Here is a 21,798-nt window from a genome sequence, read left to right on the forward strand (position 1 = left end):
AGAAGTTAAAGCTTAGACATTCATGAATGCTAAAATAATGAAAGTAACATTATTTAGATGATTGTCAAGTACACTCACATCCCTTTTTTATCGTATAATCTGGAGATCATCATAATAAACTAAGGATTTGGGGACCAAACATAGCTAAATATGTTAATTTTCCTGAAGAAAGAGGGAATAAACACGTAAATCAGCAGATTTTAACCTATTTTAGCCCTCAAATTCCTTTGAGAATTGTATGAAAGCTGCAGGCCCCATCTGCATAAAACTTGACATTTAAATTATTTAGCAGTCTCTTGAGTTCCATTGATCAGCCGAGATGGTTGATAATCCTTATCGCCAAATTAAGCTTTGAAACCATAGGACATCTAGTTACAACCCATCTCTCCTGAAATTATTTTTGCCAGGAAATTAATACGTAGTTGCTTGAAGAATATTAACTGTTTCTCTACCTTTGAAGTTTTAACTGAAGATGAATTTATACTTTAATATTTCATACTGTATAAGGAAAAAATTAATGTGTTGGAATAAAGCAAAGCAGAAATGAAAGTATTAATGAAGATGAGAAGATGAAAGTAATTACACCGTGCTAACAAAAAGCCAGTACTATTATATCACAACTGTGTGCAATCATTAAATTTTTGCTTTTACTTTCATGACATATAAACTTGAGTGGATTACTTAAGTTCTCTGAGGTTTCCTCATTTGTAAAATGGAGATAATAACATACCTACGTGTTGTGAAGCTTAAATAAGTTAACGTACGTAAAGTGCCTAGAATAACACCTGGTTCATTGTGCTGTGAAGGAATGTTTGCTGTCATTATCACTGTTATTATTACTACTATTATTATTATTATTATTACTACTACTATTTCTGCTGTTGCTGCTACCAATTACACTCTAGCAGAATTGTCCTCCTTAGAAACTTTGAAATTAGACCTTAGAGACCTCACGTGCCTGGCATGCAGACAGTGTTTGCATATTCTGCAACCTTAGCCCCTTTAGATCTTCTATGTATCTATTTCAGCATACAACCCAATTCTATAACCGTAGACCTTTTAGACCTTAAATGTCGCGGAATATAATCCAATTTTATAACCCTTTTGACAGATGGTCCTGAACCTTCGGATCACTCATTTTCACTGCATTCCACCCTCGTGGTCAACTCTAGTTATTAGAAAGGTTTTCCTTATATTGAGCTTTTTATTTTCTTCCTCAAATTTCTTGCCCATGTTTACTAGTTACTATTAATAAAGTTTTGTGTGTGATAACAGTAACGACTACTGGCATTTGTGTAGTGCTTTATGGTTAGTTTAAAAGCAGTTTTATACATATCATTTCACGATACTGAAGATGACTCTGCCATGTGGCAGCCCTTAAATGATACTGAAACAGCTTTCATGGCATCACATCCGCTTCCCGCACCTTATATCTTCTTTTCCAGATTCTCTCCCTTAAATTGTTTTACCAATCTTTAACTTGATGATTTTAGACTTTTTGTTTTTCTGGTTGCACCCACTTGGTCAATATGATGCTCCATTAAAATAGCATGCCCCGTTTTAGACAGAATTCTCCAGATGTTTCTGTAATGTAATGACACACTGATATCCAGACACTGCTCATTCCAGACATAATGAATGGCTCCCTTTGGAGGATTGATTTTTCAGCACTCATTAGTAATGGTTTTCCAATCAGCTACCATCCCACTTTACTATACACCCATGAATTTAACACTTCCATTGTAGTCTGCAAAAGAAACTAAAAAACATAAATATAGAGATGTAGATATTGATACTGAAGTAGGCATAAATTAAACAGTTCTTTAATGGTGCAGTATTTGATCTTATTTTTTGGCTGGTAATCCAATTTAGTGGGAATTAGTAGCAGTAGAAGTGTTTCTGTATTAATCATCATTTTTTGAAGCACATTCATTATATTATCATTTGAATTGTGTAATAATTTGTATGTCTGAGATGTGTGAAATACAGTACATCAATATGATCTATGAGATGTTATGTTTAAGAAGAACTGTGAAACATTAATTTAGTCATTTGCAATGGAACATCAATCTTAGTCACTAGGACACTCTCTGGTTTTTATCAGAGATGAATATCAAAAGGTTGTTTTTATTAGAAATTAGCTCCAGGCCTCCCATCTGTCAAAAAGAAAAAAGTGGCTGTTCTGGTACTTTCTTTAATGCAACTGGACTGTTTTTGAACAGAAAGATGAGAGGGTGAGATTAATATAGTTTGTTTGTAATTAGTCTTAGGGAGCATAAAGATAATTAAGTTTTAGAGTATTTTTAAATTGAATTTGAGGATTACTGTTTTTTTAAACACCTGCCAACTACTCCTAAATTAGTTAAAGATACTATTTGCTCTCCATTAAATTGCCTCCATTTAGATAGAATTAAATCCCTCTTTTTGTTGTTTACTTTGAGAGTAATTCTGTTTCGGAATAATTTTTAAATGTGTTGAGCTTTTATAAGACTATCATAGAACGATTTTGGACAAATGATTGTCTGGAGTGAATAATTGAGAATTACAGAAAAAGCATATTGGTTTCATTTGAAAAAATCATATTTTTCCTACTATGTATAGAAGAAAATACTAATATTTCACTATTAACTCTGGGAATTGCATTGATTAAATTTGATCATTCACCCAACATTTATGAGAAAAAGATTGCTTTGATAGTATACATTACAACACATATGTTCCATTTTCAAAAGTTGTCAGGCTTCAGAATTCCTTTTTCTGTAAATATGGATTGCTCACATTCAAAGGATGAGTATTACTGACCTTCAGTTATGGTAGGCATCTATTTGCTATTGATCTATTTGAAATGAGAGATCAAGACATCTACTTGTGGCAGATTCCTTCCATATAGTAAATTCCAAGAAAATGGAAGAAAAGTGATAAAACAGTAGGTAAACACAATGTAATATTTTCAGTTCTGCTGATCAATTTAAACATGTAGGAAATTATTTTATGTCCTAAGTGTATAGGGACTTGCTTATTTTTATAACTTTATCAATGCCTCTCTTTACCCTGGACTTTTTGCCAGCAGTTAAAACTGCACCTCGATCTCCAGATGGCCGGGCAGGACGTTCCCAAACTGACTCTGGCCCTGGTCCAGCTGTGGCAGCCAGCAAAGAAAACCTCCCTGTGCTCAATACCAGAATAATCTGCCCAGGTAGTACAGATTCGGAAACATGGTGTATTTCAAAGTATTTCTGTGAAAATGTTTAAGTACTCATTTTCATGAAGTATAGAAATATGTTCTCAAAGACAAATATTTCTTTAAAAAATGTTGTTGGTACTCTTATCAATCAGAATGCAGATCCTTAGACTTTGGTATATAAAAGAATTACCTAGGAAGTATTAAAATACAGGTTCCTGGGCCCTTCCCTAAGAAATTTTGGTTGGGTAGTTCTAGAGTAGAGCCCAGGAATCTGCGTTTAAATACTCAAGGTAAGTTTGATCCTATATTCTACTACCTTTACAAGATCAACACAGCCTTCCTCTTAGTTTTACACCACAAGTCTCTGTAGTTATTTTTAGACTGGTAATATTGCTTGATTTTGGACCATCGGAGGCATCTATTCAGCCCTGATAAGGGTTTGGGATTAGGATAGTATTAGTGGAAAACGAAGAACTTATGTGGAAGGGGAGGGCGGTAAATGTAGATGTCTCAGAGGTCTCCTGCAGTGCCAGTTGTTTGGCTAAGTGAAAACTTTCCAGATTCATTGCAGAGTAGACTGGAATCCAAAATACACCTGGGAAATCAGTCTCTCCTACAAGTTCTTTTTAAAGGTGAATCACAATTCAGTAATAATAGTTGGAGACTTCATTATCCCACTTTCAGTAGTGGATAGAACAACTAGACAGAGATCAATAAGGAAATAGAAGACTTGAAAAACATATAAAACAAGTATACCGAATAGATGTCTACAGAACACTCCACCTAACAAGGGCAGAATATACATTCTTCTCAAGTGCAATGCAACATTCTCCAGGATAGACCATACATTAAGCCATAAAACAATTCTCAATAAATTTAAAAGGATTGAAATCATGCAGATTATGATCTCTGACCACAGTGGAATGAAATTAGAAATCAATAACAGAAGGAAATTTGGGAAGTGGACAAATGTGTGGAAATGTTGGTCAAAATAAAAAATCATAAGATCAGTGAATAGAATTCAAAGTCTAGAAATAAACCCCTACATTTATGGTCAATTGATTTTCAACAAATGTGCTAAGACAATTATTCAATGAGGAAAGAATAGTCTTTTCAATACATAGTACTGGGACACCTAGATAGTCACATGCAAAGAACTATGATGGACCCCCTGCCTCACACCATATATAATAATTAACTAATCACAGATACAAGACTGAAATGTGAGAGCTAAAAATGTAAAACTATAAAAAGCCAACATAGATGCAAATGTTTATAACCTTGGATTAAGCAATGGTTTCTTAGACATGACTCCAAAAACACAAACAACAAAAGGAAAAAAAAAAAAAGGTAAATTGAACTTCATTAAAATTAAAGATTTTTGTGATTCAAAGGGCACTATTAAGAAAATGAGATGACAACCCACAGGATGGGAGAAATAGTTGCAAATAATATATCTGATAAGGGACTAGTATCCAGGATATATAAATAAATCTTATAATCAACAGTAAAAAGATAAATATCCCATTTTAAAAATGGGCAAAGGATCTGAGTAGACATTTTTCCAAAAAGATATACAAATGGCCAATAAGCACCTGAAGAGATGCCCAACATCATTAGTCATCAGGGAAATGCGAATCAAAAACACAATGAGAGACCACTTTAGACTACTGGGATGGCTATCAAAAAAGACAGATAATAACATATACTGACAGGGACATGGAGAAATTGTAACTTTTGTACTTTTGTATTTTTTACACTGCTGTTTAAAATGTAAAGTGATACAGTCATTTTTGAAACAGTTTGGCAGTTCCTCAAAGAGTTAAGCTCAGAGTTAACCTATAACTCAGAAATTCTACTACATATATACCCATGAGAACTGAAAATATATGTCTACATAAAAACTAGTACATGACTGTTTATAGCAACATTGTTTATAATAGCCCAAAAGTGAAAACAACCAAAATATTCATGAATTGATGAGTGGAAAAACAAAATGTGGTATATCCATATAATGGAATATTACTCAGCCATTTAAAAGATGAAGCATTGATAAATGCTACATACAGCATGATTATCCTTGGAAACATTATGCCAAGTAAAAGAAGCTCAACACAAAAAGGCGCATATTATATAATTCCACTTAGATGAAAAGTCCAGAATAGTCAATTACATAGAGAAGGAAAGTAGTTTAGTGGCTTCCAGGGTCTTGGGATAAGGGAATGGGGGAATGGAAAATGACTGCTAATGGGTATGAGGTTTCTTTTCAGGGGTAATAAAAAGGTCTCAATTAGAAGGTAGTGATCATTGCACAACTTTGTGTATAGACTACAAACAACTGAATTTATACACTTTCAAAGGGTGAATTTTATGGCATGTGAATTATATCTCGATGAAAGTACTAAAATAGGAAAGATAAATCCAGAACATGTTTGATACTGGAAAGACTTCCATGTCTAGAAGTCATATTTCTCTTCAAGTCTGGGACCCCAGGATGAAATTTTCTGGGCTGAAGCTGTAAATATGGCTAACCTTAGGATTAGAAAATGTTATACTTTTCTGTGGGGCAGCTGGAATATGACCCTTCACCTCTTCACACTGTTCTTTTCTCTCACCAGAATGGTTGTTTTATTCATTTATTTACTTATTTAGACATAAAGGGAACTGGCATAACAAAGTATACCATTGCATATTCAAAACTATGAAATTAAATGATAGAATAAAATTCATCTTGATCATTTGATAATCAGCTAAACTTTGTCACTAAAATAATGACCATCTTCTAAGAGGAGCACATTGTTGAGGAAAGGAATGTTTGCAAAAGAAACTATTTTTTCCCTAATTTCCTGGTGTTTCTCAACTGCATGACGTATTTTTCTTCACTATTCTTTCTTTTCCATTTATTGGCTCTCTTAGGCCCCCCTGTTCCTTTGTCGTGTCTCCAGACTTTAGTGCTTCTAGCTTTAATATTTGGTTTGGTAGATCATAAAATTCTTTAGCTTTGAATATCGTAGTTAGTGGAAAGCTAACTACTTGTTGAAATAAATCAGATGGTTTGCATATACAGAGGTAAGGTAAATGCTTCATTTTTTTAATGTTCAATACTATATTCTTCTGAAATTTACGAATACTTGTGTTTAATATTCGATTACTCACTCTTGACACCAGCACCGAGTTTTCATCTTAGTATGTCAGCATTTTCACTTGAGTATTAGTATCTTTGCTTTGAGAATACGGAAGTGATAACTCCATGACATCTTGGGTAATTCAGCCTTTGTTGTAAATTCCTTACAGACTTGCTATCTTACTTGCTAATACGAAAGAAGTAATATTTACTTGTTGAAGTATAGAATCATTGATGGGAAATGAGAAACTGTCTCAAAGAGACTCCTATTAAGGTCCTCACCTGCTTCATTTTTTTATGACGATGTATAGATTCCAAGAAGCATCAAAAACCTTGTGTTTACCAATGTCATAGTTGTTAGTCTTGATTAATGAGAAGAACAGACTCAACTGAAAACCATGCTTTGCGAGCAAGGTGTTTCAGGTTAGTTCTAAAAACAATGGACTGGCTCTTTCTGTTTTCCTCCTAACATGTGATCCTGTATTTTTTTTTCCGGCCAGGTTTAAGAGCAGGACTAGCTGCCTCAATTGCTGGGAGTTCTATTATTAACAAAATGTTACTAGCAAATATTGATCCTTTTGGTGCAACGCCATTTATTGACCCAGATCCAGATTCAGTGTAAGAAATACTTTTGCAAATATTTTGTTTTTGGCTTTTCTTGTTTCTGTTTTATACAAATAGCAACATTTTAAATGCATTGCAATAAATATGGTTTCACAAACAAAAAGGATCATCAGAAAATCTCAAACGTTGGTAATGATGAGAACATTGACGCATTTGAAATACGGTGGTTTGCATGATCTGTTCCTGAACCTGAAATTGACCTTCACGTACTTTCTCTTATTATCATAGAGATGGATATTCAGAAAAATGTGTCATGAACAATTACTTTGGGATTGGATTAGATGCGAAAATTTCATTAGAATTTAATAATAAGAGAGAGGAGCACCCTGAAAAATGCAGGTAATTTTGGTAATAGTAATAATGCAATTACATGAAAGCAGTCTTAACTTTAATTTCATTTGTTACCTCTTTTGCTCACTCTACCTTTAAAGAGTAAATGAATAAGAGTTCCTGAAATTCTCTGCCAACATTTGTTTTCAGGAGCCGAACTAAAAACTTGATGTGGTATGGAGTCCTTGGAACCCGGGAGTTATTACAGAGATCATACAAAAATTTAGAACAGAGGGTTCAACTTGAGGTGAGTTCGTCTTGCAGTAAAGACACTTCAGATTCTCTGACTTGTTAGGAACAAAAGATGTATTTGTGGGGCTGATTTAGCTTCAATTTGTCTAGAATAGTGTTTAAACCCTATGGTTTAAAATGGAAGTGGTTATCAACTCTATACCAGAGGAGGTGTAGACACTGGATGTGAGTGACACACTTAATTATCATTGTCATCAGATCCTGAAAATGGGGGGCCTTGAGGGTACATATATATAGGATAGGATTTTTAACAGATTTTTCCATTTAAGCTTCCAAATTCTGGCCCAATTCTATAATGCCTGACATTTCACAAATCCCTGAAGATATCATTCATAGTAAATAGAACCTTTTAATTTAAATATATTTTTGTTCCAATTATTTCTTACAAGTTAGTAAAATAAAAAGAGATTTTGAACATTTAAATTTTTTAATTTTTTTTTTTTTACTAATTTATATAAAGACAGCAAAAGTTATTTAATCTCCTCCGGTAATAGGAAAAAGAAAACTGGGGACATTGCTCTGAAAAATCTACTAATTTCTTTGTTTTTTTCTTTTTTTTGTTTGTTTTTTTGGGGGGGTGATTAGGTTTATTAATTTATTTTAATGGAATTACTGGGGATTGAACCTAGGACCTCATGCTTACTAAGCATGTGCTCTACCACTGAGCTATACCCTCCCCCTACTAATCTCTTTGAATTTTATTTTCTTTCATCCTTGATTCAGGGCTCACTGTTTATGCTAATAGGCATGTCTTTCCTATCTTGTCTCTTTTAATAACCAGATACTTTAAATTGAGTTATACACTTCATACAGAAACGTGTACAAATCTTAAGTCAACAGCTCAATGAATTAAACAGAGCGTTACTATTTTAAGTGTTATCTTAACACTGGAATGTGAACTAAAGAGGTGCCTGACTCATTCATTATCAACTAAATGTCCTTTACAACTACATGATCAGCTGGTCTGATTTATCATTGCTTGCAAAATTAAGATAGATGTTACTGCCTGAAAAGGTATAAAATCAGGAAGGTTCATACTTCGTGAATGCTCTCCTTGACAGCCTCATCCCTCAGGCAGCTGGGTTCTGTACATAGCTGTTCATTCTCTTACGCCTATACCCTACTCAGCCACACTCTTTAAGGACAGGTAGGAAGTGGTTTTCAACTTTGTTATCTTGCACAGTTCCTGACCCTGACTTGAGAGGGAAACAAGATAGGTAAATGATCATTTTACTATAATTTGTTAAGTGCTGTAATCAAGACCCATAGCTGGCCATCTTTAAGATTTAAGAGGACTATCTGGAACAGATTGACTGGGTTGCTTTTGTTTCCGATAGAGCTTTCAGCATTTCAGAAATACTATTTCTGTCCTTTTCTATTGGTGGTCCAAATTCTGAACAATATCTTAGACAGCTGCTTTGTAATCTCCATTTAACAGAGGTTTTTTATACCTTTTGAGCTGTGGACCCCTTTGACATGCTAGTGAAACCATGGGCCCCCTCTCAGAATATTGTTTTTAAATGCATTATATAAAATAGATAGCCTTACAAAAGAAAATATTGAAATAAATTATCGAAATATTTTTAAAGTGTTATAGAGTAACACTTTAAAAGTATGAATATAGAGTATGAAGCATAGAGTATGAAGAAATATGTGACAAAAATCTAATGGCTTATATAATAAGTACCATTCTTTTGAAGCAATGAGGAACATAAATTATATTACAAGATATCTGAAACATCAGCAATAGAATACCAAAAAATATCTGTTTCTATCGATGATGAAGTCTGAGTATTGCTAATGTGTGGTTTGTTATCAGCATTTATAATTGAGTGCAATGCAAGATTTCAGCAGTTGCTAACCCTAAGAGATACGTTTTTACCATTCAAGTTAGCAGACCCCTGAATCTATCCGTGGACCTCTGGTTTCTGAACCTCAGGTTAAGAACTCTTGATACAGAAGTTTTGTATTAAATGACTGAAGGAAAATAGAATTGGTAACCCGAGATAAATGAAAGCATGTTACTATACATAAAAAGTAAAGTAGAAAAATTAGAGAGTTCTTTGCCGTAGTTAAAAATAAACGAAACAGCTGCTATTCCTGAGGACCACAGAAAGTCCGTTGTCTAAAAATTCATTTCCATGATGCTCGATCACTTGGGATAAAGATGGAGAAGAGAGATCCAAGACTTGGGAATCTCTTCCCAGAGAGATCCCTCTCACCTATTGCCAGGGCTTGGCAAAAAAAACTCTTAACTTTTTGTTCAGGAAAGTTTTCCTTTCCCTGTTGTATAGAAGAAAGTGAATCTGAGTTCATGTTTTGACTTTGAATTTGTACAGAAAAAGACTTTGACTTCAGTTTCTCCATCTGCAAAATAGATACAATAATGCTTTTGTGCAAAATCATAATCCATTGAGCTGATTCACAAGAAATCGCAGTTGAAACTGAAAAGAATGCTATAAATACAAAGTCTGTTTCTCAAGTCATATAAACTGAATCTGATATAGACCCAAATTTCAGAACCTCTGAGTGAGAATTATAATCCTCTCTGTAATCATGGAAATGCCAGAAATGTAGAGTGACATCGTAACATCAAATTTTGCTAGTTTTAGAATAGAAACACGTTTGACCTATGAATGAAAAATGTCATGTCATTAAGATTCAAATTTTTTCCTTAAGAATGACTTTTTTGTCTAAATATGCCTAATTTACATGCACCAAGCAGCTTGTTCTATTTTTTTAATTGAAATAATGATCAAATTCTAGTTTGAGTCCTTTAAATACTAAGATAAATGAAGAAGAAAACACCTTTTAAAAAACAATATTCACCTGTAATCTATAATGAAATACATGATAAAGGACAAATAGTTGTTTAATTCACATTTCTTGTAATTTCAGATATTTCTGTAATCTCATAACAGTGTTTCCATAATTTGTTTATATTGTTATATTCTAAAGCTTTATATTAATTTGGTTTATTATATAATAGTAATTTTTATCTTTGTTTAATTCATTAATACAGTAATAATTATGGCTGTATTTTAAATGGGGTTACAATAATTGAAGTTCCCTGAATGTTTGCTACATATTGCCTTTGACTCTTAAACTTTATGAGGTAGTGACTATCATTTTTTAGGAGGCAAGTCTTTTATTAATTATTTCAGAGGCATGAAGTCACTTGCCCAAGATCAAACAGTTGGTAACTGGAGAAGTCAAAATTTCAACTCCAATGCTATTTCACCATAAAACATTAATTTGTATTTGTGATAGAGGAGAGACATTTACTGACTTCCTACTACGTGTTTTAGGTGCTCTCCTGTACCTTGCTTTACTGGCCACACTGTGGGCTGCGGATTATTAGCCCATTTCACAGATGAGCAAAATGAAGCTCCAAAAATTTAATAATAAGGGACAGAATTCAAAACAGGCCCACTGTTTTCCCACTGTACCACACTACCTAGATACTGTGTGGACCTTTGAATGTATTTTCATGAAAAAAGGAAAGAAAGGAATTGTAAAAAACACTCATGGTGGGTAAATCAAGTATAAAGTGTTCTTATTTTATTTAAAATGATTGAAAATGGGTTCAAACTGGATTCTCATTTGTTCTAAAGGTTGAAGATAATTTCAGCCATTTGACTTTGTTTCTTTGTTTGCTTGCTTGTTTTTAGATTCCATGTATAAATGAGATCGTACAGTATTTGTCTTTTTCTATCTAACTTATTTCACTTAGCATAATGTCCTCAAGTCATTGTCGTCACAAATGGCAAGATTTCCTTTTTGTGGTTGAATAATATTCCATTGTATGTATCTACCACTTTTTTAAATCCATTCATCCATCAAAGGACACTTAGATTGTTTTGTAAAACTTTTTTTTTTTCAATTTTGTTGTTCTGTAACAATTTCTGCTATAATTATTTAGTCTTTAAAATTTTTTCAATTTAAAAAATAATATAAAGGTAATGTGTGGGAATATGTTTACAGGAGAGCCAACATCACCAACACACTTTCCTCCATCATCCTTTATCTTTGGTACTCTAGTGTCTTCCAAACCAGTGGTTTTGCTCTTTTTATCTGACCTTTAAGCTTTTGACCTTACAGTGTGATGGGCAGTATATTCCTCTCCCCAGTCTGCAAGGAATAGCTGTGTTGAACATTCCCAGCTATGCTGGAGGCACTAACTTTTGGGGTGGAACTAAAGAAGATGATGTAAGTATTCCCTTGCTCTTTCTAGAAGCAGCCCATATTCCTTGGCTTGTGGTCCTTTCCTCCATCCTCATAGCCAGCAAAGGCAGTTAAGTCCTTGTCACACACAGTGCATTGCTCTCTTCTCCTGCCTTGATCTTCCACTTGTAATGACCTTTGTGATTACATTGGGCCCATCCAGATCATCCAGGATAATCTTCCCGTCTCAAGGCCCCAAATCCCTTTGCCATGTAAGATAACTCTCACAGGTTCCAGGGATTAGAACACAGACATTTTGCTGAGCAGAGAGAGAGAGATTATTCTGTTTTACCAAAATACCTTTCTGTACTTTCAATTTTCTGAATTTATGTGTATCTTATTATTGTTTCTTTAATTTTCAGAAGTGACAAAAGGTCTCATTTAGCCATTGAGATTTAGAGCTCTTTTTGTTTTCTTTTTATATTTTCCTGTATTAAAAAAGAAAAAAAAACACAACCTAACAAATGCAGTTGCTTTAAAGGTAATAGAATAAAAGAGAAGGCACAATTATTAAAATATATATAATAATAAAAATGAGAAATTTACCATGATCTTTAAAGAGTTACATATATTGAATGATAGACCCTTTGATTTGAGGCTTATGATGTAATGGTTCCCACTGACCTGTTTTCTTAGGGCTCTTAAATGAGCATGCAGGGATTAAAGTATAAAATAAATTGGAAAGTATTTGTAATTTTCATGATATGAATATATTCCAATCCTATTGGAGTATAAAAATTTAAATTAGCAGCCAATTATTTGTCAGCCTGTCACTACTCAGATATTTTAAGGAGAATAAATCAGTGAGATTAAGATAAACAAAGCTAATGCTCCTTGAACACCTGCTGGGCAGTCAGTGTTCTGAGAGCTTACATTCATAATTTAATACCCACAATTTTTATCTAAATTTTATTAGTGAAGAAATTGACACAGAGTTCACCCAGTTAGTATCAGAGGCAGGGCTTAAAACCAGGTAGTCTGATAACAAAAAGGACAAGTTTGCAAATTTATGTCCTGATGTTTTCAGTGAAAGTTTTAATTAGGTTACTATTTTATACCGAGTATTTTTTCAGAGGAACAATTACTTATGATATAGTGTAAAAAGGAGTAAAAGAAACAAAGTGATGCAGATGAAATTTAAATTTTTAGGTGAAATTAATTATGTAAAAATGCATTTAACATCACGGCAAAGGAAGCCTACAGGATTTTCATCCTCTGAGTTTCTTTTCATATTCGCAAATGCCCTAAAATGTTTTTGTAAAAAGTAAAGTATAAATCACATACACACATTGCTTGTCACACCTTAAAAGATTTCCCTTAGAATATACCAAGTGAACCGGATCATAAATTACATGTTCATTAACTTTAACTTTATGAAATCAGTATCACCTTTTGATTCCTGAAATTTCATGCATCATTTTATCAAGACATCCGAGTTATGCACGAACAGATATTTAATACAACTTACACCAAGGTGAATTATTTGGAAATACAATAGTTCACTGGTCCTAAGAGTGCTTTCTAAGAGGGGCATGAAGTATTTTATCCATGTGGGTTTTGACACTTTTTTTTATTGTTTGCTTTTTCTAAGCTCTCTTTAGTGACTTTTTCTTGTCCTCGGATTATCATTTCCTACTACTATTTACTTACTTTTCTGCTTACTATTTTTATAAGTTTTTAAAATACGTGTGCTGCATAGTTTACATTGCTTGATGTGCCACTGCACTTAAACCTGAGCTTCTTCAGTGGAAGTGTAATGTCATTTTTTTTTCTTTCAGATATTTGCCGCACCATCATTTGATGACAAGATCCTGGAAGTCGTTGCAATATTTGATAGCATGCAAATGGCAGTTTCAAGGGTCATTAAACTGCAGCACCACCGAATAGCCCAGGTTTGCTTCTCTAATCAAACCCGACTTCACTACTGGGGCCACTGAGGATGCCATTCCAAATGACTCCTACACTGTATAGTCATCCATAAAATGATGGGACTTTCTTGTTGAGTCGGTTGTTACCATGTCATCAAAAGGAGAAAAACCTAACAGTCCTTTCCTTTCAAGTTTGAATGCAAGATCAAGTGTTGGTTTCTCAGGATGATCTATACTCTAAAATAACTTGTTTTATTTCAGTGCCGTACAGTAAAAATCACTATATTTGGTGATGAGGGAGTCCCAGTGCAGGTGGACGGTGAAGCGTGGGTTCAGCCTCCAGGGATTATCAAAATTGTGCACAAAAACAGAGCTCAGATGCTAACAAGGGACAGGGTATGTAACAAAAAACGTTTTTTTCCTAGATTTTTATCAAGCCTTTAAAAAAATCTTAAATTGTTGTGACAAATAGAAACCAAGGGAAAAGATTTCAATTGTCTTTTAAATCTGACATTTAGATCATTGTGGTTTTAAATATGAACAAATTTTGATTTAGTTTTCCAAATAATTAGTTTATTTTTTGTTTAGATTTAGAAAAACTTGAGCAGAAACTACAGAGAATTCTAATTCTATTCCCATATACTTACTTCCCTCCCTGACAAACACAAGAATTCCCTTATTCTATTTCCCCTTTATGTTCCCCTTAACATCTTGCTTTCGTGTGGTATGTAAATTACAGAAGATGAGCCAATAGTGACACATTATTATTAACTAAAGTCATGACAGTTTACATTACTCTCTATGTTGTACATTCTGTGGGTTTTGGTAAATATGTGATCACCTGTGTTCACCATTACAGTTTCATGCCATATAGTCTCACTGCCTTAAAAATTCCTGTGCCCCACCTTTCCATCCCTCCCGTCTCCCAACCCTGGCCACCACCCATCCTTTTATTGTCTTTATAGCTTTGCCTTTTCCAGAATATGTATTCTTAATTAAGGCCACACCTGTAACAAATAAGACTGAAGTATCCACCCTGCCTGTTATGCATATAATAGTAAACGTTGAAGCATAAACTGAAGCTGTGTTTTTTTTACGCTTTTCAGTGATACAATCATTGCCATCAAGTACATTACTTTTTTTTTTTACATTACTTTTTATTTGTTGTGATACACTAGGAAACCTTAAAATATCTTTTTCGTTTTTATGATTTATTTAATGAGGTGTTAGATTGGGAAGAAAACAATAGTAGTTTCAGAGTCACTCATGTACTATCTAAATGCACATTTATTTGGGCCTCAGCGCTCTGAACTAACAATTCCTTGCAACATTGATTTGAAATAGGCTTTCGAAAGCACTCTGAAATCTTGGGAAGATAAGCAGAAGTGTGATTCTGGTAAACCAGTTCTTCGAACCCATTTGTACATCCAACACGCGGTCGACCTGGCGACGGAAGAGGTGTCGCAAATGCAGCTGTGCTCGCAGGCGGCGGAGGAACTCATCACCAGGTCCGGGCCCACCGAGGCACGAGGGCAGGAGAGCGCTGGTCTTGGCCAGTTTGGGTTTTTCCAGTTTTAATACATCACCGCAGTTGTTTGGGGGTATCGAAAAGAGATGCCTTTACTCACCTTCATTTGCTGCCTCACCTGTGCCTCAATAATTTCTGTTCTTCATTAGATCCTGTCCTACATGCTCACACGTGTGTTCTCCACGGGACAGATCTCCCACTTTCTGAAACACAGTGGAGAGCTTGCCTAACGTACCTTTCCATTATTGTTTACATATATATACATTATTTATATGTACTATATGTAACTCTTCCATTGTCATTTCCCAGTTTATGATGCCTTATGATTATTCATTAAATGTTTAGGGAATTTAGAAGGAAATACAAACACTAACTCTGTTCCCAAGGCGAGTGGTGAGGGGGGTTGGGTGGGAAGATTCCGAAGAATCATTTTCCAGCATCGGTTATCACCGAGCTCGCGAGACCACACAAATTAATTTTAGGAGACAGAAAAGGAGGAGATTTTTTAGAGTTCTTCAAGTGTAAACCAGATAAAAATTACTATGACCAGGGGTAAACTTCAGAGAGGACGCGGGAACCATGGGGAATTTTCTTATCTCCTCTTCACCTAAATTTCATCTAGCAAACGGGGATAAGATCTGTCTAATCAAGTCTCTGTGAAGGTTAAGTGAGAGACGCCAGGTGCCATGCTCATGGGGACATCATGTCTGGCGTAGCTAGTGTTCTGTGCATGGTCGCTGTCCTGTTCTTCCCACACCTTCATCTGGTCACACAGTGGGCACTGCGGACTCTCAGAGGAGGCCAAAGGCAGTGAGGAAGGGCTTCCTGGAGGAAGTGACTTCCCAGCCTAGTCTTGAAAGAAGAATAAGAAGGAGCAATCTAAGGATGGGAGCCAGCCTGGGTAGAAGCTCAGAGGACTGTGAGTGCATGGTACTTTCAGGAAACCTCAGGGAGTTCGAGGTGACTGACATGTTAGCATGGGGTATTTGAGTGTAGGAAATGTGGACAGAGAGGTGAGGAGGGGCCAGATCTCAATCAGGATGTTTCTGGAAGCAATGTGAAGCATTGTCTGCAGGACAGCAAAACTGGGGCAGGTGAACAGTGTCGGAATGGTCCTGATAGGAAACAATGGATGGAAAGGAGAAGAGAGACTTAAGATAGGTTAGAATCTGAAGTTGGTGTATGGGCATGAACTAGGAGACAGGATGACCCTAATGTTTCTTGTGAATGGCTGGTTGGATTAGGCATCTTTGATGAAGCCACAGTATTCAGGAAGTGGAGCAGATTTTGAGAGGGGAAATGATGGCTTCCATGTTGGATCTAGAGAATTTCAATCCATTTCAAATTACATTAAAAATATCTAGGAGGAGATTCAGTTGGCCGTTGAAAATGTTGATCTGAAGTTGATTTATCACTCTCTTTCTTCCTTGAAAATTAGAATAACATTTACCCATCTCTGTTCTTCTGATTGATCTATTCTTGATTGCTCAGGGTAAGGATGCTCTCAAGAACTGGTTAGGTGACATTTGCAAGTTCTTTTGTGCCTTGGATATCAACTGTATGATCCTTAAGAAGTAAGCTCTTTTCCTTCACTCTTGATTCTGTCTCTTCTTTTGTCTTTCCAGATTGAAGGTCATTCTCCTTAAAGAGGTCGGAAGCAAAAGCTCTTGAATAGCCTTACCTTCTTGGTCATCTGCAAACCTTACATCATTTTCTGTTAATCAGTAGAACATTTCCTCCTTTCTCTTCTTTGGCCTTATTGTCCTCCAGGAGCTTGTCTTTCCAGGACTATTTTTGAAGGTTTAGATTCCAAAGGACTGTGGCACAGCTGGCTTTGGCATTGGATAGACAGAGATTCAGATCCTGGCTCTGTCACGTACTAGCTTTCTGTACATACTAAATCTCTCTGAGCCTCAATGTCTTCGTCTATAAGGTGGAGAAAACTAATCACAGCTACCTTTTAGGCTGTGAATATTAAACTAGATAATGCATATAAAGCGTTTAGCGTATGGATGATAAGTGTGGCAGTGTTCTTCTCCTGATCTGTTGTGTTTATGCCTGGTTGAACTTTCAATGAATAAAAGATGTGTCTGCTCTTTATATTTGGGACCCCTCTCACTTCACAGCGATACAGGAAAATGAAATGTTACTGTATCTTGTTCTTCCAAATAGCACCTCCATATGCTCATCCCTGGTTCTAAGCCTAACTTAATATATATAAAGATTTTTGGGTTAGTATCTTTTGTTTGCAATAAGGTTTAAGTTTTGTACATCTACTCTGTGCCATTCATAATTGAGCAGGTATTTTTAAAAATTTTCCTTTAATGATTTTTCTTTAACTTGTTTTATCCTACTACTTCTGCACTTCAGAAAACTCAGCAATGCTCAGAAAAGTTGTTCGTTCATGTGTTTCGCTTTTGCTTTCAGGATTTGTGACGCAGCCACGATCCACTGCCTTTTGGAGCAAGAGCTGGCGCACGCGGTGAACGCGTGCTCCCACGCACTGAACAAAGCCAACCCACGCTTCCCAGAGGTGAGGAGCTAATGGTAAATCCCCATTCCACAGATTTTCTTGGTGTTGCACCTGTAGTTTGATACTGTAAAACATGCCCCGCCCTTTGAAAGAACATCATATAGTCGATGTCAGTCTGTGCCGGAAGTCTCTTATCATTCATGGCCCAGTTTTTCTTAATTTTCCTTTCCTGCCATTTTTCCATTCCTGCTCTTAAATCCTCTTCATTTTTTCCTCTTTCACTTTCAAGCGCTTGTCACCTGCCCATCTTCCTTGAACTCCTCCTTTTAACTACTGCCGTTTCTCTTTTTGACATTCTCCCCTGCAAACCTGGTTAGCATGCATTTTACTGGAGCTGTTCATTCATTTTTGAAGCGGTACACTTAAATTATTCTTCATTTTGTTTCACAAGATCAGTAAATGTAGCTAATATTTTAATGGAGAAGTTAGAATTTTGTAACTTTTGTAAATTTTTAAATGTAGAAGTTAATAGAATGGATAGGGTATCATGCTCATAAAATGTGATACATGGTATAGCAAAAACTGGTAGCATTATTTTTTATTCTTTCAATTACTCAATTGAAGTTACCTAAGTTAATATACAAATAAGTGCTAGTCTTCAAGATTAAAGTGTAAAAATCAACCTGGTTGGAACTACGGAGAGTGAAAGGCAGTGGACAGAACTAATTATGATCAGATAATGCCTGCCCCTTTTAAGACATAATTTTCTTTGACTTAACTCTTATGCGTATGTTGTTGCCAGCATATACAGGTTTGTGTGTAGCAGATGTGGTCCTGAGTATATTCACTGTGGTCAGGGTAGTCTTTTGGTTCCATGATATAAGAATTAGAAGAGATCGTGCTAACAAATGTGAGTGTAAAAGTTTGCAAATTACAAATAGAATTTTGGTAGGTTTTTTAAAAAATATTCACCATGTGAATTTAAATCGGAAGAATAAAATGTAAAATATTTGCTAGTGATTGAATCCCTATTTAATACAGAACTACCTGTCTTTGATGTCTTTGTTTTTGTTTTCTAGAGTCTTACAAGAGACACTGCCACTGAAATAGCCATCAATGTGAAGGCACTGTATAATGAAACAGAATCTTTACTAGTTGGCAGGGTTCCTTTGGTAAGGAAAAGCAATGGTGGATAACATCAGAATGATGATAAATGTATGGTTCTCATCTTCATTAGGGAGCATGCATTCATCAGATTCTAATGCAAAAGCAGCCCCTGGCCTCAGCCCTAGAGTTTCCTTTTTACCAAGCTTTTGCCTTCCAAGAAAATATATGGCAAAATCCGGAAGGTATGCTTCAGGCCCACAGAAGTAGAGATTTCCCCTCATTGTGTTTTTATACAATCCTGCTCTCCCCTGTCAGCTTTGAGAGACTAACTCATTACTGCAGAAAAGTAGAGGAAGTCACTGTTTATCTTCCCAGAGTTAACATTTGAAATAGGATTGTTGTTGTTTCCTCGATTTGCTTAAACAATGATGCTTTCTAGACTCAGTGTTTCAAGAACTAAATTTCAAGAACTAGACAGATCCCCAGATTAACTGAAGACTGGTGCTAGAAATTAAGTTGAGGCCAAGTCTGAATCTGACCACAGTCCATGGGCCTCACGCAGCAGTGCTAGAAATCTGCAGGTGTTCTGTTTGGTTTGCCCAGAGTCCTTGCTTTTTCAACCTTTCTTCTCTCACCCTGGAAACGTTCTGGCACGTTGGGTCTTTTCGCCACCTAGTGTTCGATTGTAGGTTATTCACACATACTGCTGTACCTGTAGAAGGCCTAATGCGTTAGCCATTGTTTTTTTCTTCCTTGTAACAATTTTGATTAATTGACAGGTGATGTTTCTTTACTGTAATTTTATCTCTTTCTTGGGAAAATTTATACATCTAAATAAAAGTTATAGTAAAAGTTACAGCATCTGGCACAGTGGGAGAATGGGAGGTGTGTCCCATAGCCTAATTAACTGTAAGTGACTGGTTGCAGTTTCTGTTTGACCAGAGTCCAGAGGAGAATTGACCTTGGAGCATCCTCTGCTCTGAGAAGAGAAGTTTAAAGGCACTAAGTCTTTAAGTGGTTTTAGCTCTCTTCAGGGGAAACTCAAATATGACTTCCTCGGGGCAAGAGGCAGCTGCCTCTGCTGTGGTCATGAAGAGGAACTTTTAGGAAGAAAGATTGGATATCTTTTTTTATAAAACCAATGGCAGAGTCTTCTTGGCTATTCTTGGCACTCCTATTATTAACCATAATCTTCTTGCTGCTCTTCTAAAATTAGTCCTATAGGAAATCCAATGGGCTGTGAGTTTGACCCCAGTTATTAGATGAAGGACATGCATTTTTTTTTCTGTTATTTGAAATACATTTAAGATAAATTCTGATTGATAATGTATTTTGTATTCTAATTCTCTACACTGAAAATACCCATTGAGTGTTACTTGGTAAATATTAATTAATTATCTTATGTTAATATAGAAGGAGTCTCCTTCACTTTTAATTTTTCTCTCGTTGTCAAATATGGATGTTTGGCTTGAAATGTATACCAGAGAATTTTTTAAAAACATTTGGCAATATTGTTATCAAAATAGCCAAGTCATATCTGAGAGCAACTAAGTTGTACTCTTTATTTTGCTTGTAGGATGCATATGCAATAACTATTTTATCAATTTTGGAAGACATATATTCTTAGACTAAAAGGAAACTGGTAAATTGTATATGACATGATGGAGAATCTCCATATTTTTATTAACTTCTAGAAGTGGTAGATATCTTGAATAACAGAGAGGAAAAATGTCCGTAATAAATAACAATACCGTTCTCTCTGAACTTTCTGTTTAAAATTCTCTGGTCCAATATGTAGGTATTCTACAATTTTAAATAATTTATAAAAGGATTGATTACCTGGAAGAGACCTAGAAATAGTCTAGTCACATTCTACTATTTATTGAGGAAGAAACTAAAACTCCCAAGATCAACTCGCTTTCCCTTGGTTGCACAGTTAGTAACAAGGCCAGGAAAAGAATTCAGTCACTTCCTTTCCAATTCTGTGCATTACAGTGTTTATTTCACCTTTCTGCATTTATTGAATTTGTAAGTGACTTTTAATAACTTCTTTAAGTGGGTATACAATAGGTGACCAGTTAAATTCTCTAAAGTTTCCAAGCCCTCTTCCAGATTATAAGCCATTTTGCTTTTTGCTTTGCCCTGATTTGTACAGCAGCTTTTCATCGTGAATTTTTCTGAGATTTGGGTTTTTTTTTTTCTTAAGCGTATTGCTTTGATTATCCAGGAGATTTTTGTACCAAGCAGTTTTTATCGTATGATATGTTTTGACCCATTTTTAAAATATTATTTGTCCACCCAGTGACCAATGCAGATCAAAAAGATTTTTTGCCACAAATAAGTTAGAATGAGATTATTCCTTAGTGCAAGCCAGCAGAATGGGCAGATGAATGCATGGATAGGGAGGAAGAAGGGTGGGATTTACTTAGAAAAAAGCACCAAAAGCAGTCCTTTTTTCTGTGAAATTATTAAAGTCATACCAGCTGCTTGTATCATCTTTGGGGAATAAGGATGAATCTATCCAGATTTGCTTAAATGAACTCAGTATAAAGTAAGTTGTTCTTTTTTCCATATTCCTTTATATTAAAAACGACAACCACCACCTAGCCCAGCCTAGTAAGACATGAGGATGTTCAGGGTCGAAATAAAATGATTTATTCTATTTGAGGTTGGTCACTGAGGCTTGTTTCATTTTGTTTTTTTTTTAATCTGCTGGCAAGTAGCAGCTGGAATCCCCACATGAAGAGAGGGTATCCAATGCCTTACATTCCGTGGAGGTGGAGTTACAGAAACTAACAGAGATTCCTTGGCTTTATTACATCTTACACCCAAATGAGGATGAGGTATGTAACATTCAGCCTATTTCTTTATAAACGTAGACTTTATGATGATAGAATTTGAAGACATCTTTTGAAAAAAAGAAGTGTCCAGGGAAAAACATATCTTGAATAGAGTTGTCCTCCCGCACCTGCAGGAAATACGTTCCAGGACCGCTATGGGTGCCTGAAACTGCCAACAGTCCTGAACCCTAAATATACCTTGTTTTTTCCTATACACATATACCTATGATAAAGTTTAACTTAT

At 35.4% G+C, this 21,798-nt stretch overlaps 1 protein-coding gene across 12 annotated transcripts in view; it reads left to right on the top strand.

The window, feature by feature from the left end:
- DGKH (diacylglycerol kinase eta) overlaps positions 1–21,798 on the top strand; it is a 150,794-nt gene that overhangs the window by 118,256 nt on the left and 10,740 nt on the right. For 8 of the 12 annotated variants that reach the window (XM_032496067.1, XM_032496068.1, XM_032496064.1 and 5 more), the window contains exons 18-28: positions 3,068–3,196; positions 6,809–6,926; positions 7,161–7,271; positions 7,413–7,509; positions 11,616–11,723; positions 13,517–13,630; positions 13,868–14,002; positions 14,951–15,114; positions 17,562–17,667; positions 18,687–18,779; positions 21,438–21,557. In XM_032496067.1, the coding sequence (XP_032351958.1) occupies positions 3,068–3,196; positions 6,809–6,926; positions 7,161–7,271; positions 7,413–7,509; positions 11,616–11,723; positions 13,517–13,630; positions 13,868–14,002; positions 14,951–15,114; positions 17,562–17,667; positions 18,687–18,779; positions 21,438–21,557 (1,295 nt within the window). The remainder of the gene's footprint in view (positions 1–3,067; positions 3,197–6,808; positions 6,927–7,160; positions 7,272–7,412; positions 7,510–11,615; positions 11,724–13,516; positions 13,631–13,867; positions 14,003–14,950; positions 15,115–17,561; positions 17,668–18,686; positions 18,780–21,437; positions 21,558–21,798) is intronic. The other 4 variants (XM_032496063.1, XM_032496073.1, XM_014552002.2 and 1 more) reach the window with 2 other exon arrangements.

Source organism: Camelus ferus, chromosome 14 (assembly GCF_009834535.1).
Source record: "Camelus ferus isolate YT-003-E chromosome 14, BCGSAC_Cfer_1.0, whole genome shotgun sequence".
NCBI lineage: Eukaryota > Metazoa > Chordata > Mammalia > Artiodactyla > Camelidae > Camelus > Camelus ferus.